This window comes from Vanacampus margaritifer, chromosome 5, assembly GCF_051991255.1.
Source record: "Vanacampus margaritifer isolate UIUO_Vmar chromosome 5, RoL_Vmar_1.0, whole genome shotgun sequence".
Taxonomy (NCBI): Eukaryota; Metazoa; Chordata; class Actinopteri; order Syngnathiformes; family Syngnathidae; genus Vanacampus; species Vanacampus margaritifer.
Window position 1 is genome coordinate 25,126,360 of NC_135436.1, and position 22,012 is coordinate 25,148,371.

The following is a 22,012-nucleotide window of genomic DNA, read 5'->3' on the forward strand; positions in this document are numbered from 1 at the left end:
TTTTGAAATACGGTATAAAAATATAAAAACCAAGATAAATCATTTCAAAACTTTTCACGCCAATAATAGGACCTATAAACTATACATCTTTTTTAGAATGGAAATAAACAGCTGAGATCATGCTGTTTGCAAAATTGTGCACACCCTCTCATAACTGGGTATATAGCTGTGCTCAGAATGAACTATTGTAATCACATTCAAATGTTAAATTGGAGCCAACAATCACCTTCAGAGGTACATTTGTTTAACCCCAAATAAACATCAGATGTTTTAGTAGGTTTTTTTTTTTTTTAATTACAATTGTTTCCTTTCTAGATAAAACCCCAATGGTCTAAAAGCATGCTGCCACCGCCTTGTTTCACTGTATGATGTTATTTTAGTGTTGAAGACAAATTGTTTGGAATTGTGACCATAAAGTTCAACCTTGGTTTCTTTACATTATAACTCGAACTGTCAAACGATTGAATTTTTTAATCAGATTAATCACATCTTAGAATTTTGATTAATCATTTAATAAAAATGGGTTTTTATCAACATTTTTCCCCCAGCATTTTTGAAGAACACTGGTTATGTGTTAATTCTTTTGACATTTGATGTTATGAGGACGTCTTCAAGAAGGCAGAAAATCATTGTCACATATAGTAAACAGCCATTAGGCTACTTGCTAGAAATTTCTGCAGCTCCTTCAATGTTTTTGTTGGCCTCGCTGCCCAGAGGTATTTGCAACCACAATATCTAAGACAAAAAAGATTATAACAAACAAGCAAGCAAACAATTCAGTTGTACATCAGTACATGTTACAGGTCACATTAATGTTGGAAACATTTTGGAAATTTTCTTGGTCACAAAAATCTGGCATTTGAACAGGGGTGTGCAGACTATTAATATCCACTTTATGCCTTAAGGACTAACATATGAGACTTCAGCTCTGTTATTCTGAGAAGTAAATGTTTTACCCATCTCCCCAAGGATACAAGGCTCTGTCTTGGTAGAACATTGAGAGGAAGAACCACACACTGGTTTCCACCCAGAAGATGACAAACAGGAACCACACTGACGTGAAAAGTAATTCGAACAACATCCTGGAATTTACAAAGAAAAAAAGAATGGAATTTCACAACAGCTCTCATCGGATGTAGTGTTTAACTCCCAACAGTTACTGAAGATTATTTATTTACCAATAATTGTTACTCTATTTACCTGAATTTCTGACCTATTGGATGTGTCATTCGTTTTTTAACACCAACTCTAATCCATGTTAACTCATCTATCATACGATTCTAAATTAGCTTTAGCATGCTCATGCTAACTAGCACCAAGTTAGGTATTTAAGTCTTACGGAATATAAATTCTCAAGGATCACTATTTGCACTCACGTTTTAAGGACCAAGCTTATATTTTTGCCCACACGTGAAGGACGCAAAGACAGCACTTTGGTTTTGCCCTCATTTTGCGAGGCCGTTGTTAGCTTTGTGGCTAATGTTATTACATGGGAATGTTCTTGCGTACATTTCTGCAAACGTACTCACTCAAACATGATCGATCTTCTTTAGGTGGCATTCCTCCCACAAAATGTTACTTCAAACATTCAACATTTGTTTACAATGTTCGTCATCCACCACGCTCACTTTTTCCGGTCCGAGGACCAATCAGAACGCAGAAATTGTGAGCGGTCATTTCATGACGTCATTATCCCATGTTGGGGGAGGGGGTGGGGGTTATAATCACACAACGCCGTTTATACTAAAATTACTTTTATTACAGCTGATTTCTTTTCAATAATCCCTCTGCCAACACAATGGTACATTATAATACAAACAAAATAGATTTGATTCTATTCTTATTCTGTTTAATGAATCTTTTTTTTTTATACAATACAATTTGAATCGATTTTTAAGTATTTGAGCATCTCGTTACGTGTAGCATCTTCATAAACTCTCAGGACCATCTATACAATTTAATACAGGTTACAAGTTGTAGTGGTAATGTGCCAACAAAAATTAAAATACTGACATCTTCAAAATAAATGCAATCTCTTGTCACTATTGTCACTGAAGCATTTGTGTGTATATGTGTGTGTTTGTGTGTTGGCCTCTGTATCAGATGTGACAGCCCATGATCACTGAGGAGGGGGTGGGAGGGGGTTATTCCGGGTTTTGGCAACTATGGCACAACGTTTGGCCTCTTATCTGTTGCCTCATTCAGAATCATGTATTTGCGTTCAGTCAGTCAGTCAGTAGGACGCCCCAAAAAAGAAAAAAAGAAAAAAAATCCAGGTTGGTAAACCGATGGGCCATTTACAACTATTCACACACAAAACACTGACAAAAGCAAAAAACAAAGTGAAGGTTGTGGGTGAGGTTCTGCTGGGCCAAAAAAAAAAAAAAAAAAATCAAGCTCTTGGCTTCTGATGTGAGCAAGGAGTAATACGTTCCCATTTTTTTCTTCACTGATCCATTTGACAAAGTGATTTGAGTCTTTGGGATGAGGGCACGGTAAGATGATGGACTTGCTCTATTCATATATATGCCAGCTATAAAGCCTACTTTGTTGTCTTTATATTAGAAGTATTATATTATTTTTTAAAGTGTATATAGTGAAACCTCTAAATTCGAATGCTATAGTAAATTGATGGCTGGCTGTATGGCATGCATGGTTCACTTCTCTCTGAACTAAAAAATAATAATCGCCTGTGTACACAGCAGTCCTCAAATAGGGGGCGAGCAATATTTTTTTTTGGGGGGGGGGGGGGGGGGGGTCATCTCACTCCTGGGAACATTTTTTTTGCACTAGAATAAAATTTGAATATTATATTTTCTTCTCCTGGAGTCCTAAAGGTTGTGGCAAAAAATAACCCTGAAGTACTGCTGTACAGTTACAGCTTTTATAATGTTGACAGAAATCATTTGACATGATTTCCACTGGTAAACACCGTTTTGAAACTTTTCCATCATTTGGATTGTTCAACTTCTGAGGTTCCACATTACACAATCAGGTTTCATGCTGGTTTAAAACACAGGGTGTGAAACTCAAAAGCCCAGCGGGCCAGCCGCAATTTATGTGATGTGGCCCACTAACGCAAATAAAATGTTTTTATTTTTGGCACAAAGTATGTACAGAAACGGCCAATTTATCTTACTTTTAATATTGCTTCACTTTTTCTAACCAAAACTCCTTAACAATTTGGACAAGAGTTGTCGATTCCTTTGACATCAGAAGTCACGGAACATTGTGGTATGGAAGATTCAAAGGATTGCAGGAGCCATTGATCCTGTAAATTTATATAATTTTCAGTCATTAATGGCTCACTGAGGGAAGTGTTGTAAATGAGTGTTTGATAGACCACCGATTTACAAATTCTCCAGATTACAAAGAATGAAGAGGTCTAATTTTCACCGCGGTTACACTTCCACTGTCAAAAGACAATATCGAAAAAAATAACACGGAAATTTGCACTTTTATTTGGCTACACTTCCACTGTCAAAAACAGAATAAAAAAATTGTGCTATTATTTTTTAATAATTCATTTACATTTTCCTCCATACAACTTTTTCAGATCTTTCAGTTTTGAGGCGGTCTCAACACAATGCTGAAGAACGTCATTCGTTTTTAAAAAAATTCTACACGTTCCCCATGTTGTCACTTTGTGTTTACATGCTGACCGGAAGTTAGCATGATAAAAAATATATAAGACAAATCTAAAATTCAAATTTAGTTAGAGGTTTAAGATTTTGTCCACCATGGCGTACCAACGATGAGAATTAGACCTCTCCATTCTATATAAGTGAATATACTTTTAAATACAGATTTAGCTTTTTCCACACTATACTACAATGCGACCAACAACAAAAACAGAGTTTGCCCCCCCCCCTTTTTTTTTAAGATTCCATCACGCAATGCAGGCCGCTCCCGTAGCGTGTAAATTAAATGGCTAAGTGCTCAATGCCACATTTGTTCATATTCTAACTTGCGTGGTGTCTCACAAATGCACACGCACGCTCGATTCAGTCAGTCCCAACATGTTCTTAAATGTAGCAGCACCTCCGCGTTGTCGCCTCACCCCGGGGCTGTGATGTGGCTCCCAGCCTGCTGTCATGGTCATGGTTATTACCTGCTCGCAAAACAAAACCACAACTCCAATGGCTCCACACATTCCGCTAAAGTGGGTTTCAACTCGCGTCGTGTACTGCACCCCGACTCCTCGTCACAACAACACTCACCTGCCAGGTGCTTCAACTATTACCTTAAAAAAAAAACTTGCATTCATCATAAAGTGCTTTGAAAAGGCAGCAGTTTTGTCTTTTTATATATATATATATATATATATATATATATATATATATATATATATTTAAAAAAAAGGCACTGATAAAAATCAAGATATCTGATTTTGATTGTTTTTGAAGGCAGGCGTGTCATCGTGGACACTGATATGTCACATCATCTCTCTAAAAAAAAAAAAAAAACTACTTTAAAAAAAGAAAAAAGGGAAAAAAAGCAACATGTTCCTCTCCATTTCTCACAGTTTATAAGACTACTCGGCACATCACCACTGCGTATATATCTGAATATATTTGGGACTTGTGGAAATAAGAAGGATTCTAAGAATTCTAAAAACAAGCACTCACACAGTGCTAACATTTAGACCAGGCGGTCTTACGTTTAAACAAATGGGCTGTCTATTTTAACATCACCAAAAAGAAGAACCTTGGTATGCACATGACCAAACTGGCCCATTGGGGATTTAAACGCACAATTAAGATTTAAGACCTATGTTTTCATTCAAACAAGCTGAAAAGGCACCGTCGTCAAGCTTGTGGAAAATGCTTATTTGATGGTGACAGTTGGTCTAAATCCCGATGGCCATCGCAGCAGGCTGGCATCACAGCACGTGTCGAACCTTAATCAGTATGGGCCAGGGGGAATTCGGTATCGGCCATATATTATTTGTGTTTGATGGGAAGGCTTTCAACAGTGTTTTCATGTGCAAAATGGGAGCAAGAGCTGTGAATGACAATAATATACTAGAAGAAAAAGAAAAAAAAAATCAGTAAAAATGTGCTCAAGTAGCCAACCTCAAGGATCTGTATGCTTGCTGTGAGGAGGGAGGAGGGGCTGCGGCTATTTGCAGCCCATTTGACCTGAGCAACATTGATTCAACCACACATCCACGTGTGGGTGCGCACAGCAGAAGAAATGGAGGGGAGATTTCTTTGCTGCTGTGTTTAGTTGGACTTGACATGTGCGCCGGCTGTCTTATGTGTAGGACAGGTGGGAGCCGTTGGATATTTGCGAGGTGACGCTGGTACTCCTGCTCATGCCCTGCTCGCCGTGGCCTCCGGGCGGTGTCCTCCCCATGCCCTGGGGGCTGTTCTGCACGACGGCGCCGCTGCGCGAGACAAGGGACGCCGCTGACGGGTGACCCCATGGCTGCGGAGCCCCGCCTCCTTGCACGCCTTGACCCCAGCTTTGCGGCGTCGGCGGCCCGCCGGGACTGGAGTGATAGCGATGGCTGCCTTGGCGGCTCGACCCCGCGCCCAAGCTGCCGCTGCTCCAGTGTGACCCGTGAAAGCTCCCCGACGATGGCGACGGCTGTTGCTGCTGCTGAAGGTGGACGCTCCAACTTGCCGGCGATCCGGGAAAACTGTGGCCGAGGCCCTCAGGGGAGACGTTGGATAGCACCATGTTGCTGAAGCCCAGGCGCATGCTCTCAGAGTCGAAGGCCTCCACCTCTCGCGCTTGACGCTCCAGCAGGCTGCGGATTCGCTCCAAGCGATCGTTCTGCAGGGACATCATCTCCTCCTCGATCTGAAAGGCAAAAGTGGTCAAAAACAAAACACAAGGATGTTCTCTAGTTTTAGGTGGTAGCTATAAGCAAAATACTCAGTGAGCCCCCCCCACCATTGCGGGTTTCAGGTTCATGGTCCCACTATTTCATGTTTGTTTGTTTTTTGTCTAGTTATAACTTAATTTTGTTCATTATCTTTGGATTGAATTCCACTATTGGGACCCAGGTGGCAGCAAACGATCGTGATTTTGAAACTACAAAAGAGAACAGTAAGTGTTTCAAGATCAGCCTAATTTTTGCTGAAGGGATCAGAAAGCGATTCAAGGTCTCAATTCTCTATGATCCTGCGTTTTACGCCTTCAAAAAGCAACGGTTGTTGGTTTATTTTACAATGTACATATTTGGGCTGGACTATTGATGTATATTGTGAGATTGTACGTTTGTTTAGAGAATTTATTTACTGTAAAGACAGGGATCGGTACGGTTGTAGAATATTCATGTCTTATCCATTGCTCTCTCTCTCAATGTATTAAATGCTTTTCAATATGTTTCTATTAGGGGTGAGAGGCGATTATTATTTTTTTAATCATAATTAATCGCATAACTTCAATAGTTAACTCATGATTAATCACACATTTTATATCTGTTTTAAATGTACAATATTTTTTTTCAAAGTTTTCATACGCTCGTTAAAAAATTTTTTAACTCATAGAAATATAGCTGCAACAGCAATTTCATAAGTCAAAACATTGCGTTAAAATTAAAAAGATGTCCTGAACTGTAAAAAACGAGTGTGATATTTGTGTTGAGATAATTTTTCTGCCACTAGATGGCATAATTGCATTTGTAAGACATTGGTGACGGCTCAGTGCATTTTTCTTTTCCTATTAAGACTCATTTAATCTTTAAAATGAAGTAACTTGTGAAATTCTGCATATTTTTAAAATTGTAAAATGCAACTTGACCCCAGTCTCCAGATATATGCATTCAATTTATTACTGTTCAATTTTGACGTGGACGTGTCTGCTGCGTTGCAACTGGAATTAAGGGGCGGTCATTAATCGCACGTTTAAAAAATACAGTGAGGAAAATAAGTATTTCACCCCCTGGTGATTTTGTGAGTTTGACCCTTTACAAAGAAAGGAACGGTCTATAATTTTCATGGTAGGTTCATCTTAACAGTGAGAGACAGAATATTAAAAAAAATCCCAGGAAATCACATTATATTAATTTTAAACATTTATTTGTCTTTTATTGAGGAAAATAAGTATTTCACCCCCTAGCAAAACATGACTCAGTACTTGGTGGAGAAACCCTTGTTGGCAAGCACAGCGGTCAGACGTTTCTTGTAGTTGGTCACCAAGTTTGCGCAGATCCCAGGAGGGATTGTGGCCCACTCCTCTTTGCAGATCCTCTCCAAATCCTGAAGATTTCGAGGCTGTTGCTTGGCGACTCGAAGCTTCAGCTCCCTCCACAAGTTCTCTATAGGATTAAGGTCTGGAGACTGACTAGGCCACTCCATAACCTTAATGTGCTTCTTCTTGAGCCACTCCTTTGTTGCCTTTGCTGTATGTTTTGGGTCATTGTCATGCTGAAACACCCATCCACGACCCATTTTCAATATCCTGGCTGAGGGAAGGAGGTTCTCACCCAAGATTTCCCGGTACATGGCCCCATTCATCCTCCCCTCGATCCGGTGAAGTCGTCCTGTACCCTTAGCAGAGAAACAGCCCCAAAACATAATGTTTCCACCACCATGCTTGACGGTGGGGATGGTGTTCTTGGGGTCAAAGTCAGCTTTTTTCGCCCTCCAAACACGGCGAGTCGAGTTGATGCCAAAGAGCTCGATTTTAGTCTCATCTGACCACAGCACTTTCTCCCAAGCCTCCTCTGAATCATCCAGGTGCTCATTGGCAAACTTCAGACGGGCCTGTACATGTGCCTTCTTGAGCAGGGGGACCTTGCGGGCACTACAGGATTTCAATCCATTACGGCGTAGTGTGTTACCAATGGTCATCTTGGTGACTGTGGTCCCAGCTGCCTTGATATCATCAACAAGCTCCTGCCGTGTAGTTCTGGGTTGTTTCCTCACCTTTCTCATGATCCGGTTCACTCCACGAGGTGAGATCTTGCGTGGAGCACCAGACCGAGGGAGATTGATGGTCAATTGGTGTGTCTTCCATTTTCTAACTATCGCACCAACAGTTGACTCCTTTTCACCCAGCTGCTTGCTAATGGTCTTGTAGCCCATTCCAGCCTTGTGCAGGTCTACAATCTTGTCCCTGGGTCTGTGGGAGCCAGAATTCTTGCTGGTTGGTAGGGGGTGAAATACTTATTTTCCTCAATAAAAGACAAATAAATGTTTAAAATTAATATAATGTGATTTCCTGGGATTTTTTTTAATATTCTGTCTCTCACTGTTAAGATGAACCTACCATGAAAATTATAGACCGTTCCTTTCTTTGTAAAGGGTCAAACTCACAAAATCACCAGGGGGTGAAATACTTATTTTCCTCACTGTAAGTGGCGTTAAAGAAAATTTAAATTAATTCAAAAATTAACACACTCATTTTGACACCCCTAGTTTCTATTACTTTAAAATGTGTTTAAAGACTTGTAAAAATTAAATAAGCACTATAAAAGCTCAATCACCTGAAAATGTGTTATTAGCGTCATAGCTTGTAACCTCGCAAACAGCGAGGGTTCACTGCACCGCAAACAATTAATGGATAGAACGAACCTTTTGTTCCAGCAATGCTCTTCGTAGCGACACCCTCTGTTCCAGATCTTTCCTCTCGCGCTCGTGCTGTGCGTCTGTCTGCATCTTGATCTTGCTCTGATAGGCGTTCAGAAGCTCCAGCTCCTGCTGAAGCTGCATTCTAAGGCCCTGGCACTGGGACTCCTGAGTCTCATCCAGACGAAGCTGGAAGAGATTGAGAGAAGAAATCATTGCCTTATTATTTAAGACAAAATTCAATTTCAGAGGTCAGACGTTTGTTATTGAGCAACATGATCATTTATAATGAGGATTTTATTAAAGACCAGACCTTTTTGTACAAATGCAGTTTACAACATAATGTGTGATAATACACACTGTTGCTCTCTAACACTTCTAAAATTTGCTTGCTTTTAATTTGTATTTTTATCTGAAACCTTTAAGTAAATCAATTACCAGCAGCTTTACATAATATTTGTACAAATTAACAGGGCACGTTTGGTAATGACAACACATACCCGCATCAAAGGTCCTAGTAGTGGCTACACGCCTTTATTAGCCATTCAATATAGGCTCTAATTGAGTAAAATACACCAAACAAAGCGACATATCTGACCCCTTTGCTATTTACGCATAGTTGAACTCACCGCCTGAGTAGACAGCATCTCGTTGATGGAGTGGTCGTACTGCTCGGCCAAGATGGCCAGTTTGCGGTGCTGCTCCTGTTTCAGGCGCTTGAGCACAGCCTTGTGCTCTGACTTTGGTGTGGTGTCCAGCAGGTGATTCCTCAGCGCCTTGTACTGCCGGGTCTGGATCTTGCAGGTGTCCTGGAATTGCTTCTTGATCTGTAGCTCTTTGGACTGTCAAAATAGAATACCTGTCAAAATCTCTCTTCATGATGTTAATTTGTTCCAGTAAGTCATTTTTTCCCAATCTAAATGAATGGAAGTAAAATTGGTCTGTTCCACTCCCATAACCAGGTTAGGGTTTTATGGGCTTACATATAAAGAGGGGTGTCACGATTAATCGCAAATTTTATATCTGTTCTAAATGCACAATAAAATATTTTTTTCAACGTTTTCATAGTCTTGTTAACATAATTGGAAAAAAATGTTAACCTAATAGAAATATGGCTGCATTTTTTAAGTCATTGATACAGTAATTTCATAATAATTCATAAAATTAAAAAACTAGTTTGATAATGATTTGTGTTGAGGTAATTTTTCTGCCACTAGATGGCATAATTGCATTTGTAAGACGGTGAAAGCTCAGCGCATTTTTCTTTTCATGTTAAGAGCCATATAATCTTTAACATGAAGTAACTTCTGAAATTCTGCACATTTTCAAAATTGTACAATGCAACTTGGTACCAGTCTCCACAAATATATACATGATTATTAAATGTATTACTGCTAAATTTTGATGTGGATGTGTCTGCTGCATTCCGACTGGAAATTCCCCCAGTACAGGCTTTCCAAGTAAAGGGCGGTAATTAATTGCACATTTAAAAAAATTAGTGCCGTTAAAGGAACTTAAAATTACCGCACTAATTTTGATACCCCTACTTTTAAATATATAAATACATCAAACAGCCACTATTATGAAGCAAAAGCACAAAAATAAACGGATGCCGGTAATTAGCATTTTTGCATACTATAGTGCTGCAAGCCAAATTTTCAGGTATATGAGCAAGCTTCAGAGCAGCAAAAGGCACCATAGGACACTTCTCACCTTGAGGCTCTTGGGTTGCTGACGAACCTCCATCACGTGTTTACGTCTCAGCTCCCTCTCCCGCCTCTTGTTGTACTCCTGCTGGTTGGTGAGCTCCGTCTGGTGCTGCAGTCGGATGAGCTCGGCCCGCGTTCTCTGGATGGTGTTGACCTGGCGGAACTCCAGCTCTTGCATGGATTCATGGTGCCGCAGGAGCATGGCGTGTTCCAGGTCCTTCTGGGTCTGACGTTTGTTCAGCTCCTGGTTGTGGGGAAAAAATAGTTTGAGACAATCAGTCAATTAACCAATCAAGCATCACCGTAATACAAGTAACCACTAACCTCGCGCACTAAATCCTGCTCGATGTTGTGGCGAGCGATCAAGATCCTCCGTTTGAACCTACGGGACTCCAATTCCAGATACTGCCTTTGTCTGCGCTGCAGGTTTGCCTCCTCTTCGGCTTGGAAGTGCTGGAAGTTCTCCTTCTGCTTGGATAACCACTCCTGCTTTTCCTTCTTGGGCGTTGACTGGTTTTCATTCAGTTCCTACGAAAGGAAAACCACATTACAGGTAACCAACATATCAGGCTTGCTTTGTGGCAGAGTTGTATGCTTTTGAAGGTACAGGGGGTCCTTGTTTGACAGTTGAGTTCCGTTCCTATGAGGGCAGCGTAACCCACCGTAATATATCTAACTCTGGAGTTAAGTCATAATTACAGTAAATATTTTTATGAAAAACACTTCTAGGCTTGTCTTGTGGCACATTATAACAATTTTTTTACGGTACTGTGCAAACTAGTTCATTGCAAGCCTTTTGATAACCTCAAAATGTCATAAAAAAAAAAGTCAATATTTGTATGGAACAAATATAAAACAAGTATGTTGGTAACTAAGCGTGCCTTGGTATGCCATGTGATAACATTCTAATTGCATTGCGAAAACTCATTCACTTTGTGTTATTTGTAACCTCAACAAGTTCTGTTAGGATTCACTACCTCTTTCAGTTGTTCCTTGCGTAGTTTGTACTCCCGCTTCTGTGATTCGAGGAAGCTGTTGAGCTCCTTCTTTTGCTGGCTCTGGATGTGTTGATGGAATTTCTTCTCGTCATTGCTGAACGTTTTTGTCTGTTCAAAGACAAAACACACGAGGACCGTTATGTGGCAAGAAAAAAAATACAAAAAAGAAAACCGAAACAGTTCAAAAAGGCATACATCCTTCTCCATGGACACTTGGTGCTTCTTGATCAGCTTCTCCATCTCCTGCGCGAAGCTGTTCCTCTGGTTCTCCAGCTCCTTATCCAGACGGAGGCGGTGCTCGTCCATCTCTGCCTTAAGCTTGTTCTCTAGGGCCATCAGCTGTTTCTGGTGCTGCCGCCGCATGCGCTTGTACCCCAAGATCTGCTCCCTTAATTCAGAGTCCTGCTCATGCTCCTTTATCTGCCGAGTGAGCTGGTCAACATGGACGGATAGGATGAACTTTTAACATTTAATTGTTTACATTAATAAGGCTAATAGTAGCAAGAGAAGTGGAAACACATTACTAGTAAGACAGTCGTTGTACGACTTGGATATGAACTCATTCACTCCCAGCCATTTTCACTGAAGCAACCCCCTTCGCTCTTGGCTGTTTTACTGGATTTTGGCCCACAGAATATTCTGTTCTATTGCTATAAAAACATGGACCCTACCAAAAGAAAGAGTCTCTTCTTTCATCAGGAAAACAAAAGATATTTCTATGTGTTTCAGTTTTGCAGCAATTAGCATTAGAATATAGCTAAGTTTCATCATTATTCACAAATCTGTTTAAAACATTTTGTTGCAACATGGCCGTGGTTCATCTCTTATACTCTGCTGCCACCTCCTGGCAATGTTTTGTAATAACTACCATTGCTTCAAACGCTGCATCAAAGCCTTCTGTATGCTCAAAACATTTTTTAAAAAATGTAGAAACAAATTTATGGGACCATGGTAATATTTAAAATAGAACGTATTTATACGTTTTTGGCAGCAAATGAGTCAAAGGGCAATTCAACCCCCCCTCCCCTCCCAAAAAAATCTTGACAATAATATTATACTGTATGTGACCTCATTAGTCTAAGCATGACATTCTGATTAATATTACATTTGTGGAATATGAGTTGAGCAGCTAAATCCAGCCGTTTTTATCCATCTCAGGGGGTGGCCATTTTGTCACTTGCTGTCAACTGAAGATGACATCACAGTTTCTCAGGTCTCAGGTAACAACCACCTGTTTTCTGAAGCCGAGTTGTGATTGGTTATTACCTGAGACCTGAGCAACTGTGATGTCATCTTCAGTCGACAGCAAGCGGCAAAATGGCCGCACCCTGAGATGGACAAAAACGGCTGGATTTTGCTTCATAATTCATATTCCACAAATGTAATAATAATCAGAATGTCATGTTTAGACTAGTGAGGTCACATAAAACATATTGTCAAGAAATGTTTATGGTTGACTTCCACTTTAAATATATCAAATAACAGCTCAAACAGCTTTCCATAATTCTGATTAAAAACAACACAGTACAGTCATTACCACTGAGGCTGTGCGTATTGTCGCAAAGTGTTCACGGTTCCGTTTCGGCCGCGGGGCGTTGGTGGGCTGGGACTGAGGCTCAGTTGACCGAACGTGAAGTTCTGAATCTTTGTTGTGCGCTCCTTTCTCCTGGAAGACAAGCAAGACAATCATTCGGATGACAGCTTTCATAAAAACAAGCATCTACTAAATCAGAGTTTCCGAACTTTATTTTTTAGCAAGGCCTATTAGAAGTTATAAAAATAACACACACGGCACACAGTATTATGTTAAAGCTCCAATATAGTAGGATATAAATACAATGGCTGAAGCAGCAAGACTTGTTTTACCGGTTTGACATGTATGACGGAGCTGTTGGACATGACCGTGTGGTCCCCCTCCATGTCCACCTCGCTTTTGTCATCGCCGGCATCCGTCAGGCTGTTGACAGAGCTGCTCTGGGAGCTGGCACTGATGGACATACTAGGAATGGACTGGTTGCTCCCCACACTGTTCACCGTGCCCGTTCTGCCCACGCTGTGTTCTGGCTCCTGAGAAGAGCACCACATGTACGGTGTCAAAAACAAATGCTCTATATATTACAATGACAACAATAGAAAAGGATGCAAAGTTATACAGACCTCCTCCTCGTCCGGAACTTCAGTTGTGGGACCGTTGTGAGCTTCGTGAAACAAGATCTTCTTCATTTTGCGATACTGCAAATTGTCCAGCTCTCGCACTGCATCTTTCGTCCGATTTATTAGGTCTATCAGAACCGATTCGGGACGTTCACGCTGGACAAACGCGTGCTAAAGAAAGAAAACATTGGGTTAACATTTAGGAATGATTATTATTCCTTGTCAGTGACTTTATTTGTGCTGACCTTTAAGAGCTCCTCAGAGTTGGGTCTATCTTGGGGACATTTCTGAAGGCAAGAATCTACAAAGTTTCTGAAATAATCCGTCCTAAAATGAGGTAATACAAGACACAAACAGTCACTTTTCTGATATTCTGAGGTGACAAACCTGAAACGGGAATGAAACAGCAACTCACCATTCACTGGACTGCAGCATGGGGCTCTCATTCTGTGCTATGTGATATAAGGCACTCATTGCATTCATATTGAACAGTGGAGGCTTCCTCTCGGCTACAAACCAGACAAACATGTCAGGCAGAGATAAAATAGCTTTGACATTTTGAAATATTTGTTTACGTCAGTGACTTTACCCAATTCAATGCAGGTTATTCCCAAAGACCAGATGTCCACCTTGCCATCATACTGGCCCTCATCCATAGCCAGTATCACCTCTGGGGCCATCCTAAAAGCACACAAAACCATATCAATGATGATTGTTTCTACAAAATGTGTGTGCTGTTCAACGCTCACATTATTCAGCATACCAATATGGCGTCCCGACAAAGGAGTTGGCAGGGCAGGCGATGGAGGCCGAGCCGAAATCAGCGAGTTTCACCTGGCCTGGCTCTGTCAGCAAGATGTTTCCTGCCTTGATATCTCTGTCAAACACACACGAGCAGAAGGGGTGGGGGGGTGAGATGATAACAACTCAGAAGACAGACGGCCCGAGGCCATCGGCTCTTGCAACACGCTCTTGAACACTCACCGGTGAATCATTTTGTGGGAGTGAAGATAGGCCAAACCTTGAAGAGCACCGTGGGTAATTGCAGCAATTTCAACCTCTTGGAGGGGTTTCTTGTGCACTGCAGAAGGTTAAAAAAAAAAAAAAAAAAAAACGGCATCTTTGTAAATCCAGGAAGGGAAAAAAAAAGTCCGGGACTCGTGAAAATTGCTCAACTTTGACTCACCCTCTAACAGATCTGAAGCAGATCCTAGACAATACTCCATCACCAACTGTAATAGTCAAAAAGTATATTAACGGTTTCATCAAAAGCATTCATGACTCCACTCTTCACATTCTGTTTCGTACCCAAGCCGTGTGCTCTCGCAGATAGCATCCTTTGTACTCGATGCTGTTTGGGTGTTGTATTCTCTGCAGGAATTTCACCTCCTTGATTATGTCTTGCCATTTCTGAGCAGAGTGCAGAAGGAAGATAAGTCAGACGGCAAACCAAAAGCCACATAATGACTGCAGTAAAACAACTCTGGGCAGTCGTACCTCACTGGACTGCTTTCCACTGTAGGACATCTTCTTGATGGCCACCACCTCACTTGTTCGCACATCCTGTGCCTGAATGACAAAGCAAACAGTATACTGATCATCCACACGACAGGGTTTTTCCTGTCTACAAAATTCAGAGGCGGCCACCTCCACGTAATATGCTCGCCACCTCCAGCCTGAGCCACTGATATCGCTCCAGCTGGCTTGATTGAGCTTTGGCAGCAACGCATTTTAACTGCAGTTGCAGTGTTGCGCCATTGTGGAGGCGCTATATCAACAGCAGTGCACCGGAAAGACCTGAAGCAACAACCGAATGAAAAAAGTGTTCCTTTTTTTTTTTTTTTTTTTACTTTAATGTACCGAAGAAGAAAGATCATGGAGCAACAGTTACACAAGCCAATTTCCTGGTTGTGAGGCAGAGGTGGCGTGCTCCAGTCATCGCTAAAGCCATGAAAACACAGTCTATACAATAAATATAATAGTGTTTTACAACAACGCTGAACTATATTTACTATTTAATATGTACTAGTGGATGAATTTTCAATGATTGTAGTTTAAAAAAATGGCAACTTTGTATTCATATAATTTCTCATTTCTAGTCCCCGATCGTAAAATGGCTGTCGGAGGGTGGCCGACAAACCATTATCGGCGCGAGTAGCTTAAAATAAAACTGGTATTGGCATCGATACTGATACTTGGTATCGGTAGTCACCCATCATAGTCAGTGCCTCATTCTAAGCCAGGAAAAACCCTGCCATGAATAGTAAACCTTTGCCAGGAAAAACCCTGCCACAGTAAACCTTTGCCAGAACTTTAATGTGAGTACTTTATATACTTCTTATTCCATGTCTCTACAGCATTCTATATTGGTGTACCTAATTTTGTAACCAGCAAGTATCTATTGGGGTTTGATTTGCATTACTCCAAGACTGAAGACAACATCAAGCTTGTTACAATAATTAATTTTTCACTCTTTGAAATAGCTCCCAGGTGTCTTAATAAAGTTGTCTTGCACAAATCACCCCAAGAATCCAGTATGCTTTGTACAGCACGGAAATCAACGCAAGCACCCATAAACACAGAAAAGTATCGATTGTATTTCTCTCATTGCACACCCTTGCTACCAATAACCACTCCAATGGCCTGCTGACAGTGGACATGAGGATTAAAAAAAATGCGAGCGCCACACTCGCCTGGTCTTTATTTTTCACACACAATTTCCACATGAACCACGTCACTCTACATTCACACTCAATCGCTGCTTAGCGACGGAACAAGCTATGCTAAGCTAAGTTAAAGTGCAAAGAGACAAGTTGAGCCGCGCACAACGATTTAGTGGAAGAAGCTTTGCTCCCGTTAAGTAGTGTTGGGACATACTGTGATGAGGGTTAAGCTTGTTCAGTGCTAGTTTAGCACCAAACCGTAAACGCCACTTTGTACAACAAAACAGGCACTCACACAAGCGTCATTTGCAAATTGAATAATTAATACATTACAGTGTGTAGTATAACTAGCATCGCCACTTCCACTTTGAAGTTATTACATAAAACTTTATTTTGTCATTTTTTTAGTTTAGAGCAACCCTAAACCTATTGCATATTTCTAATTTAAGTGTGTCCCCCTCCTTTAAAAAATAGGGCTAGGTAAAAAAAAAAAAATCATATAAACGATATCGAATTGATTTTCCTTTTCGAGCCTGATATTGATTCATAACACCATGAATCGATAATTTTAATTGATCTCTTTCCCATACATTTATATGTAATTTTATTATTTTTTTGTATCTTACTGTTTTCTTACAATTTATTGTTCACATGAATTTAAAAGTATTTTCTTACATTTATGAAAGATCTTGCTTATTGCACTTTAAGACAATTCAGAATCTTTTAAATTTATATTTACAGTACATTTAATTTGAATTATAAAAAATATTTTCATCTCATCCTTGCTGATGTCAATGTTTGTGATGTTAATCTTGCACAACATGTTCACTTTATTAAGAATACTCACAAAATAGACAGCCCCGAAGCTGCCATGTCCGATCTCGCGCAGGTCCGAGAAGAGCTTCTCTGGGTCTTCCTTGAAAAAGAGCTCCGCGATTTCGGGGTCCTTTAGGCTCCCCGTCCGACTGCTGTTGGGCATAGTGGGGATATGGCGGGGTGGGGGGGTGATGCCGCTGCCGCCAAACTATCTGGGTCTGCGACAGCGACTAAAAAGCCCCCACCGACGGCTCATCTGCAGGACAGTCGTCTCATATGTGGTCACCACTGAAAGCAAAGAAAAATAACACAAATCACATATACATAAAAATTAAAAAAAAAGCTGCTTTATTAAGTATATACTGTATATATTAAACAGTGCAAAGCCGGTGTCTGTTTTTTTGGCTTTTACAAGTATTACAGGCATAGTGTATTAGAAATTATTTAGACCACGATTATTTTGGATCAGATAAAGGCAATTCAGCAGCAGCATAAATAAATATTTATATGCTCAAGTAAGAACTGAGCAAATTAATCAAAATTCAACAATTAAACAAAAATAAAATATTATTAAACTCTTTGACTGCCAAAAACGTTAAATAACGTTTAGTAAAATCCTATGGAGTGCCAAAGACGTTAAAAAACGTTTGTTTCAAAACAGAGGTGAAACTAACCATTTTCTATTGTTGATTACTGAAAAACGGAATAAGGTAGAAACAAACTTTTTTTTCTGATGAAAGATGAGAGTCCAATATTTCATTTGGTAGTATGTGTGTTTCCATAGTCCAAACACATAATTTTCTGTTGAAATATCAGTCAAAATGCTTAAATCGGCTGGCACCCACGGCATCCCTTTTCTGAAAACGTCTGGCAGTCAAAAAGTTAATACTAACTTTGAGTTGTTTTAATTTATATATATATTTTTTTTTTCAATTTTATTTTAAAATTACTAATTTAATAAATCTTGTTTGGTCCAAAAGAAACTTGCATAATTTATAGTGTTCCAAAGAAACTTCATATTTTTTACGTTTAAACATTTTCTTGTTTTGTACCCAAAAACAAATGATCATCCTAATCGTGATGGCAATTATTACCATATTATTCATGATTAATATTTTCTTCAAAATCGAGCAGCCCTAGCTCAAATTATACAATTCAGATGACATTTTCAGGGGGAGGGAGAATAAATAAATAAAAGCCTCAAATCTTCAGAGGCTGAACCACTTTGTGTATGACTTCACACAAGACTCCCATGTGTATATAAGAGGAAAAAATGTGACAACAACCATAAAAGAGATAACACTTAACTGCCTTGTCGAGAACATAACAAGAATAAGAATACACGCCAGTAAATTAGCTTTACATGAAGCATAAGGGTTATTACACATTTGTGTTTTTTGCTTTTACATATTGACTATTCCACGAAGTAAGCCTCCCTTGCCCTATAATTTGTTACATTCCTCTGCTATGAACCAGAGTTCTCTAAAGCAAGCGAGAGAAATAATCGACTAAATGAGTTGTAATGGGAACAATGATGTCTAGTTTGGGGGTAGAGGACATCCTGGGGTAGCACAAGATAAGTTGGTTGCCATGGCGGCAACTGCAGTCATGAGATCAGGAGGGCTGTGTCCTGAAAGCCCTCACCTCACACCGCCGCCGCCAGTGGTATGCGGACAGACCCATGTCACCCCCTGACAAAAAGTCCCGAGGTGACAGCACACTGCCTCACTTGTCAGATGCCTAACTGAGACAAAGCATTCCAATGATGGGACTTCTCGTCAAACCTGTACACTCCTGGAAAACACATGTCCTCAAACATACCACGAGCTAGTGATTTTTGAGTTGTCAAATGTGAGGTTCTTTCCAGTTGAAAAAAATCTTTGTAACTCACTTTAGTTCTGGATAGGGAAAAGGAGCAATGTGAGAAAACTTCACATTGGCTAGTGGGAAAATGTGGGTTCCTCTTGCTTGTTGTTTAAAATTACATACAGCCGGCGGTGTCGACGGGGTCAACAAATCCCGTCATGTCAAAACTTTCATGTCGTTAACGCAGTGCTATTTATGCCGTCTCTTGCTACTGCCATACAGATGTAGACTGTAAAAGATCAGCAGAAGAGGCTCGCTTAGGCCAATGTGGCTCAGATGATCAGCTGCAAGCAGATGCGGAGCCGAGGCGGGAGTCACAAGACTTCTCTTTGCCCGCCTGGGAGAACCAGCGCCTCAGATCAAGCAATCGTCTTTTTGTCTCCCAACACTGAATAAGTCGCAACTCCCCGCAGATAGAGCAGGCCACGAATTCATGTGGGAATATTACGGAAAATTTACTTTTATGTATACATACATATCGTCAGCTCTCTGTCAAATTAAACAGCCATGTTAAGTCTTATCTGCCTCTCGGGAAAAAAAACTCCTTTTCATTATCATTATCTTTAGATTTACATTATTGAATGAGGAAAATTAAGATGAAAATTGAGTAGTGGTCATTCTAATGCAAGGCGGGATTGCCATTAGCCTGGCAATATGAAGGCTGGCTCACTAAATTGGCAGCTCCACCCATACAACTAGTCTGTAATTTTCTAGAACTCTTGAAGAAAGCGTGCCACAGGCATGTTATTATGACACCTGCTATTATTTTAAAAAAAAATGCATAATATGTCTCCATTAAGTCCTAATTACCATATAGGTGACTGTGCCTCTTTATTGCCATTGTTCCACCTAGCAATTGTCGTGGGGTGATTGAGCTTTCTTGCCACAGCCCGTGACGGTATTCTCAGCCGACATGCGTGAATGAGGACTCATACCTTACGCGCGACACCTTTTTGCACCACAGCACACACTTGTGCAAGAATGCGGCAGGACGAGACAACTGAGCTGGAGGGTTGGTATTCCCAATTTATGCCTTCGCCATGCGGCATTTCTCACCACTTCCTGTTCTCTGAGCTATAAGGCAATTAATGCTACAGGATCTCCATATTTGGGCTAAAAAGTAATTACAGAAGTAAGGTCAGAAATGAAACTAGAATGTGTCTTTCATGATTACGTGACTGTTTGAGTGGAGCAATGTCATGTCTGTTTTGCTCCTCTTCATTAATTTCAGAACAGGATATGTGGATCTTTTAATATTCTATATATTTTAGTAGTATTGAGTCCTCAGACCTTTGGATCATGCTTATCGACTTGCAGGACATACATTTAGTCAACATATAATTTAACAGTTTATTTAGATTATGTCAACTCATTTCCTTTTAACAATCTAAATATCAAAGGATCAAATACGTTTTTGTGAGTGGATGAGCCTGTAACGTATCCATCCACCCTTAAGATAAACCAGAGCCAACTATCTCTGGTAATTACGCATCGAAAACATTCATTACGACCCACACATGTCGCATATATTTTAGAGATAATGCTAACTCGGTAGCCCACTTTGACCAGCAATTATCGCCAGCCAAACGAGATTACCTGTGGTTAGTAAGTAAACCCCCCCGCCCGATGAAGTTGCAACACAAGTAGCTTTAGAGATTATCTTATCCTTGTCACTTTTCTACGACAGTCTCTCGTGAAAATAAACCCACTTTAGCCTTGTTACAAAGTGTTTCAAACGGTGTGGTTTGAGCAGATCCTCGACAGAGACGACTGGTAGCCAGCCCAGCGGTGGCTGTGATGTTAGCACCAAACTTGACGTTAGCAAAATTAAGTTACGTGTCATATGATGAAACAACCCAAACAATGCGCGTAATGTTCAAAAGTGATCGTATAGTTCGGCGTTTGTGAATCGAGGGGAATAACATTCACTTCGAGTCCGTTTAGTACAGATAAGGGACATTTGGAGCCTGAGCTACGGGGATGTTTGCTACGTTAGCTTAGCCACGTTAGCTCCGAACTCACCCTCCAGTGACAGGCCAGTTCTCGGGCGGTGCGGGAGAAATGTCGTCAAATTCAAGACACTTTACAAAAAACAACTAAGTGTTCTTTCCTTTCTCATCCCCTGGCCCCGTGGCCGAATTACCGTGTCGGATTCTTGCGGTTCTCTACGCTGTCACTCGATGGCCACATGAAGACGACTGAGTTCATGTAGGTTAAAAAATAAAAAATAAAATTAGAAAAGCCAGAAAAGAGAATCCACACCCTTAGAAGTGACTGGGGCTGCCAGAATGGTCGAATCCCACTCCCAGGCAAGGCAGGTCCAAAGATGGCTGCCGAGGGCTGCCTCCGCCGCCTCCCTTGTCGTCAAAAGAAAAAAAGAAAAAGAAAAAAAAACAAGTTGAGGGCAAAAACGTCCGTGAAGTTCAAACGGCGCCCCAAACGGCCTTTAAAACGAGCCACGATAGTGTCCGCGGTTCGCTCGGGTTACGTCAGAAAAAGGCCGAGCACGTCAGCATGCTTAACTTCGACTTGGATGGACCAAACTCCGGGCCGAGCAGCGTCCGCCTCGCTTCGACTCACTCGAGCAGTTCCGCCCTGCCTGCTGCCTGTTGCACTCAACTCTCTCTGACCCACAAACACGAGGAGGTGGAGACATTCCAGGCCAATAAAGCTTCAAAGACAAAATACAACTTTTTTTTTTTTAAACCACTCTCGACCCATGTCGTTGAGTGAAATCATGTTGGCCCTAATTCTCTTCCGTTAAATAACATTTCCCGTTTTGATATTTATTTTTACACCAAAGGTGGACAGTGGAGGGTTGCATAAGAAGAATGTGAAGTTATGCAAAATTATATGTTCATACAGTAGCGTACCTTGGTTGAATGTACAACACTCACGTAGAAAGAAAGAAAGGAAGACCCCTGCACACACATTAATGAAAAACAACACACAGGTGGACTTACTGTGAGGGGTGTTCAATACCACTAGTACTTTAGATATTTAAAATTTCCCAAAATACAATGATAGGAAATTGACAAAGAAAGACCTATATATCACGATGTAGTATTTTCCTTAAAATTGCATAACATTATGGAATTTTATATCCTCTTTTTCCCATTTGTTTATAAAAATGGATGGATAGATGAGACTACATCTATAGAAATATAAATATTGTACAACACTTCTGCTTGAATAAAATTATTTCCCTGCCCTTGGGCAATCCTTTTTCGATTATAACTCTTATCTAATCAGTTAAGTGCAGTGCCATAGAGGCCAAACGTCAC

The 22,012-nt window shown here is 40.6% G+C and overlaps 1 protein-coding gene across 4 annotated transcripts; it reads right to left on the bottom strand.

Moving 5' to 3' along the window:
• Positions 1-1,737: 1,737 nt before the first annotated feature.
• taok1a (TAO kinase 1a) lies at positions 1,738-21,342 on the bottom strand. 4 transcript variants are annotated; one of them, XM_077566816.1, is made up of 20 exons: positions 20,991-21,342; positions 16,894-17,150; positions 14,881-14,952; positions 14,692-14,793; positions 14,570-14,615; positions 14,368-14,464; positions 14,147-14,260; positions 13,973-14,064; positions 13,799-13,892; positions 13,629-13,710; positions 13,387-13,554; positions 13,096-13,296; positions 12,767-12,895; positions 11,425-11,661; positions 11,209-11,337; positions 10,556-10,759; positions 10,236-10,475; positions 9,152-9,364; positions 8,529-8,711; positions 1,738-5,808 (listed from the first exon to the last, which is right to left on the bottom strand). In XM_077566816.1, the coding sequence occupies exons 2-20, from the start codon at positions 17,023-17,025 to the stop codon at positions 5,257-5,259; spliced, it is 3,087 nt and encodes a 1,028-aa protein (XP_077422942.1). In that variant the 5' UTR covers positions 17,026-17,150; positions 20,991-21,342; the 3' UTR covers positions 1,738-5,256. The 4 variants fall into 4 exon arrangements, with proteins under 4 accessions (XP_077422942.1, XP_077422944.1, XP_077422943.1 ...); XM_077566818.1 differs by having other exon boundaries at positions 20,872-21,342; XM_077566817.1 differs by having other exon boundaries at positions 20,751-21,342.
• Positions 21,343-22,012: the final 670 nt, after the last annotated feature.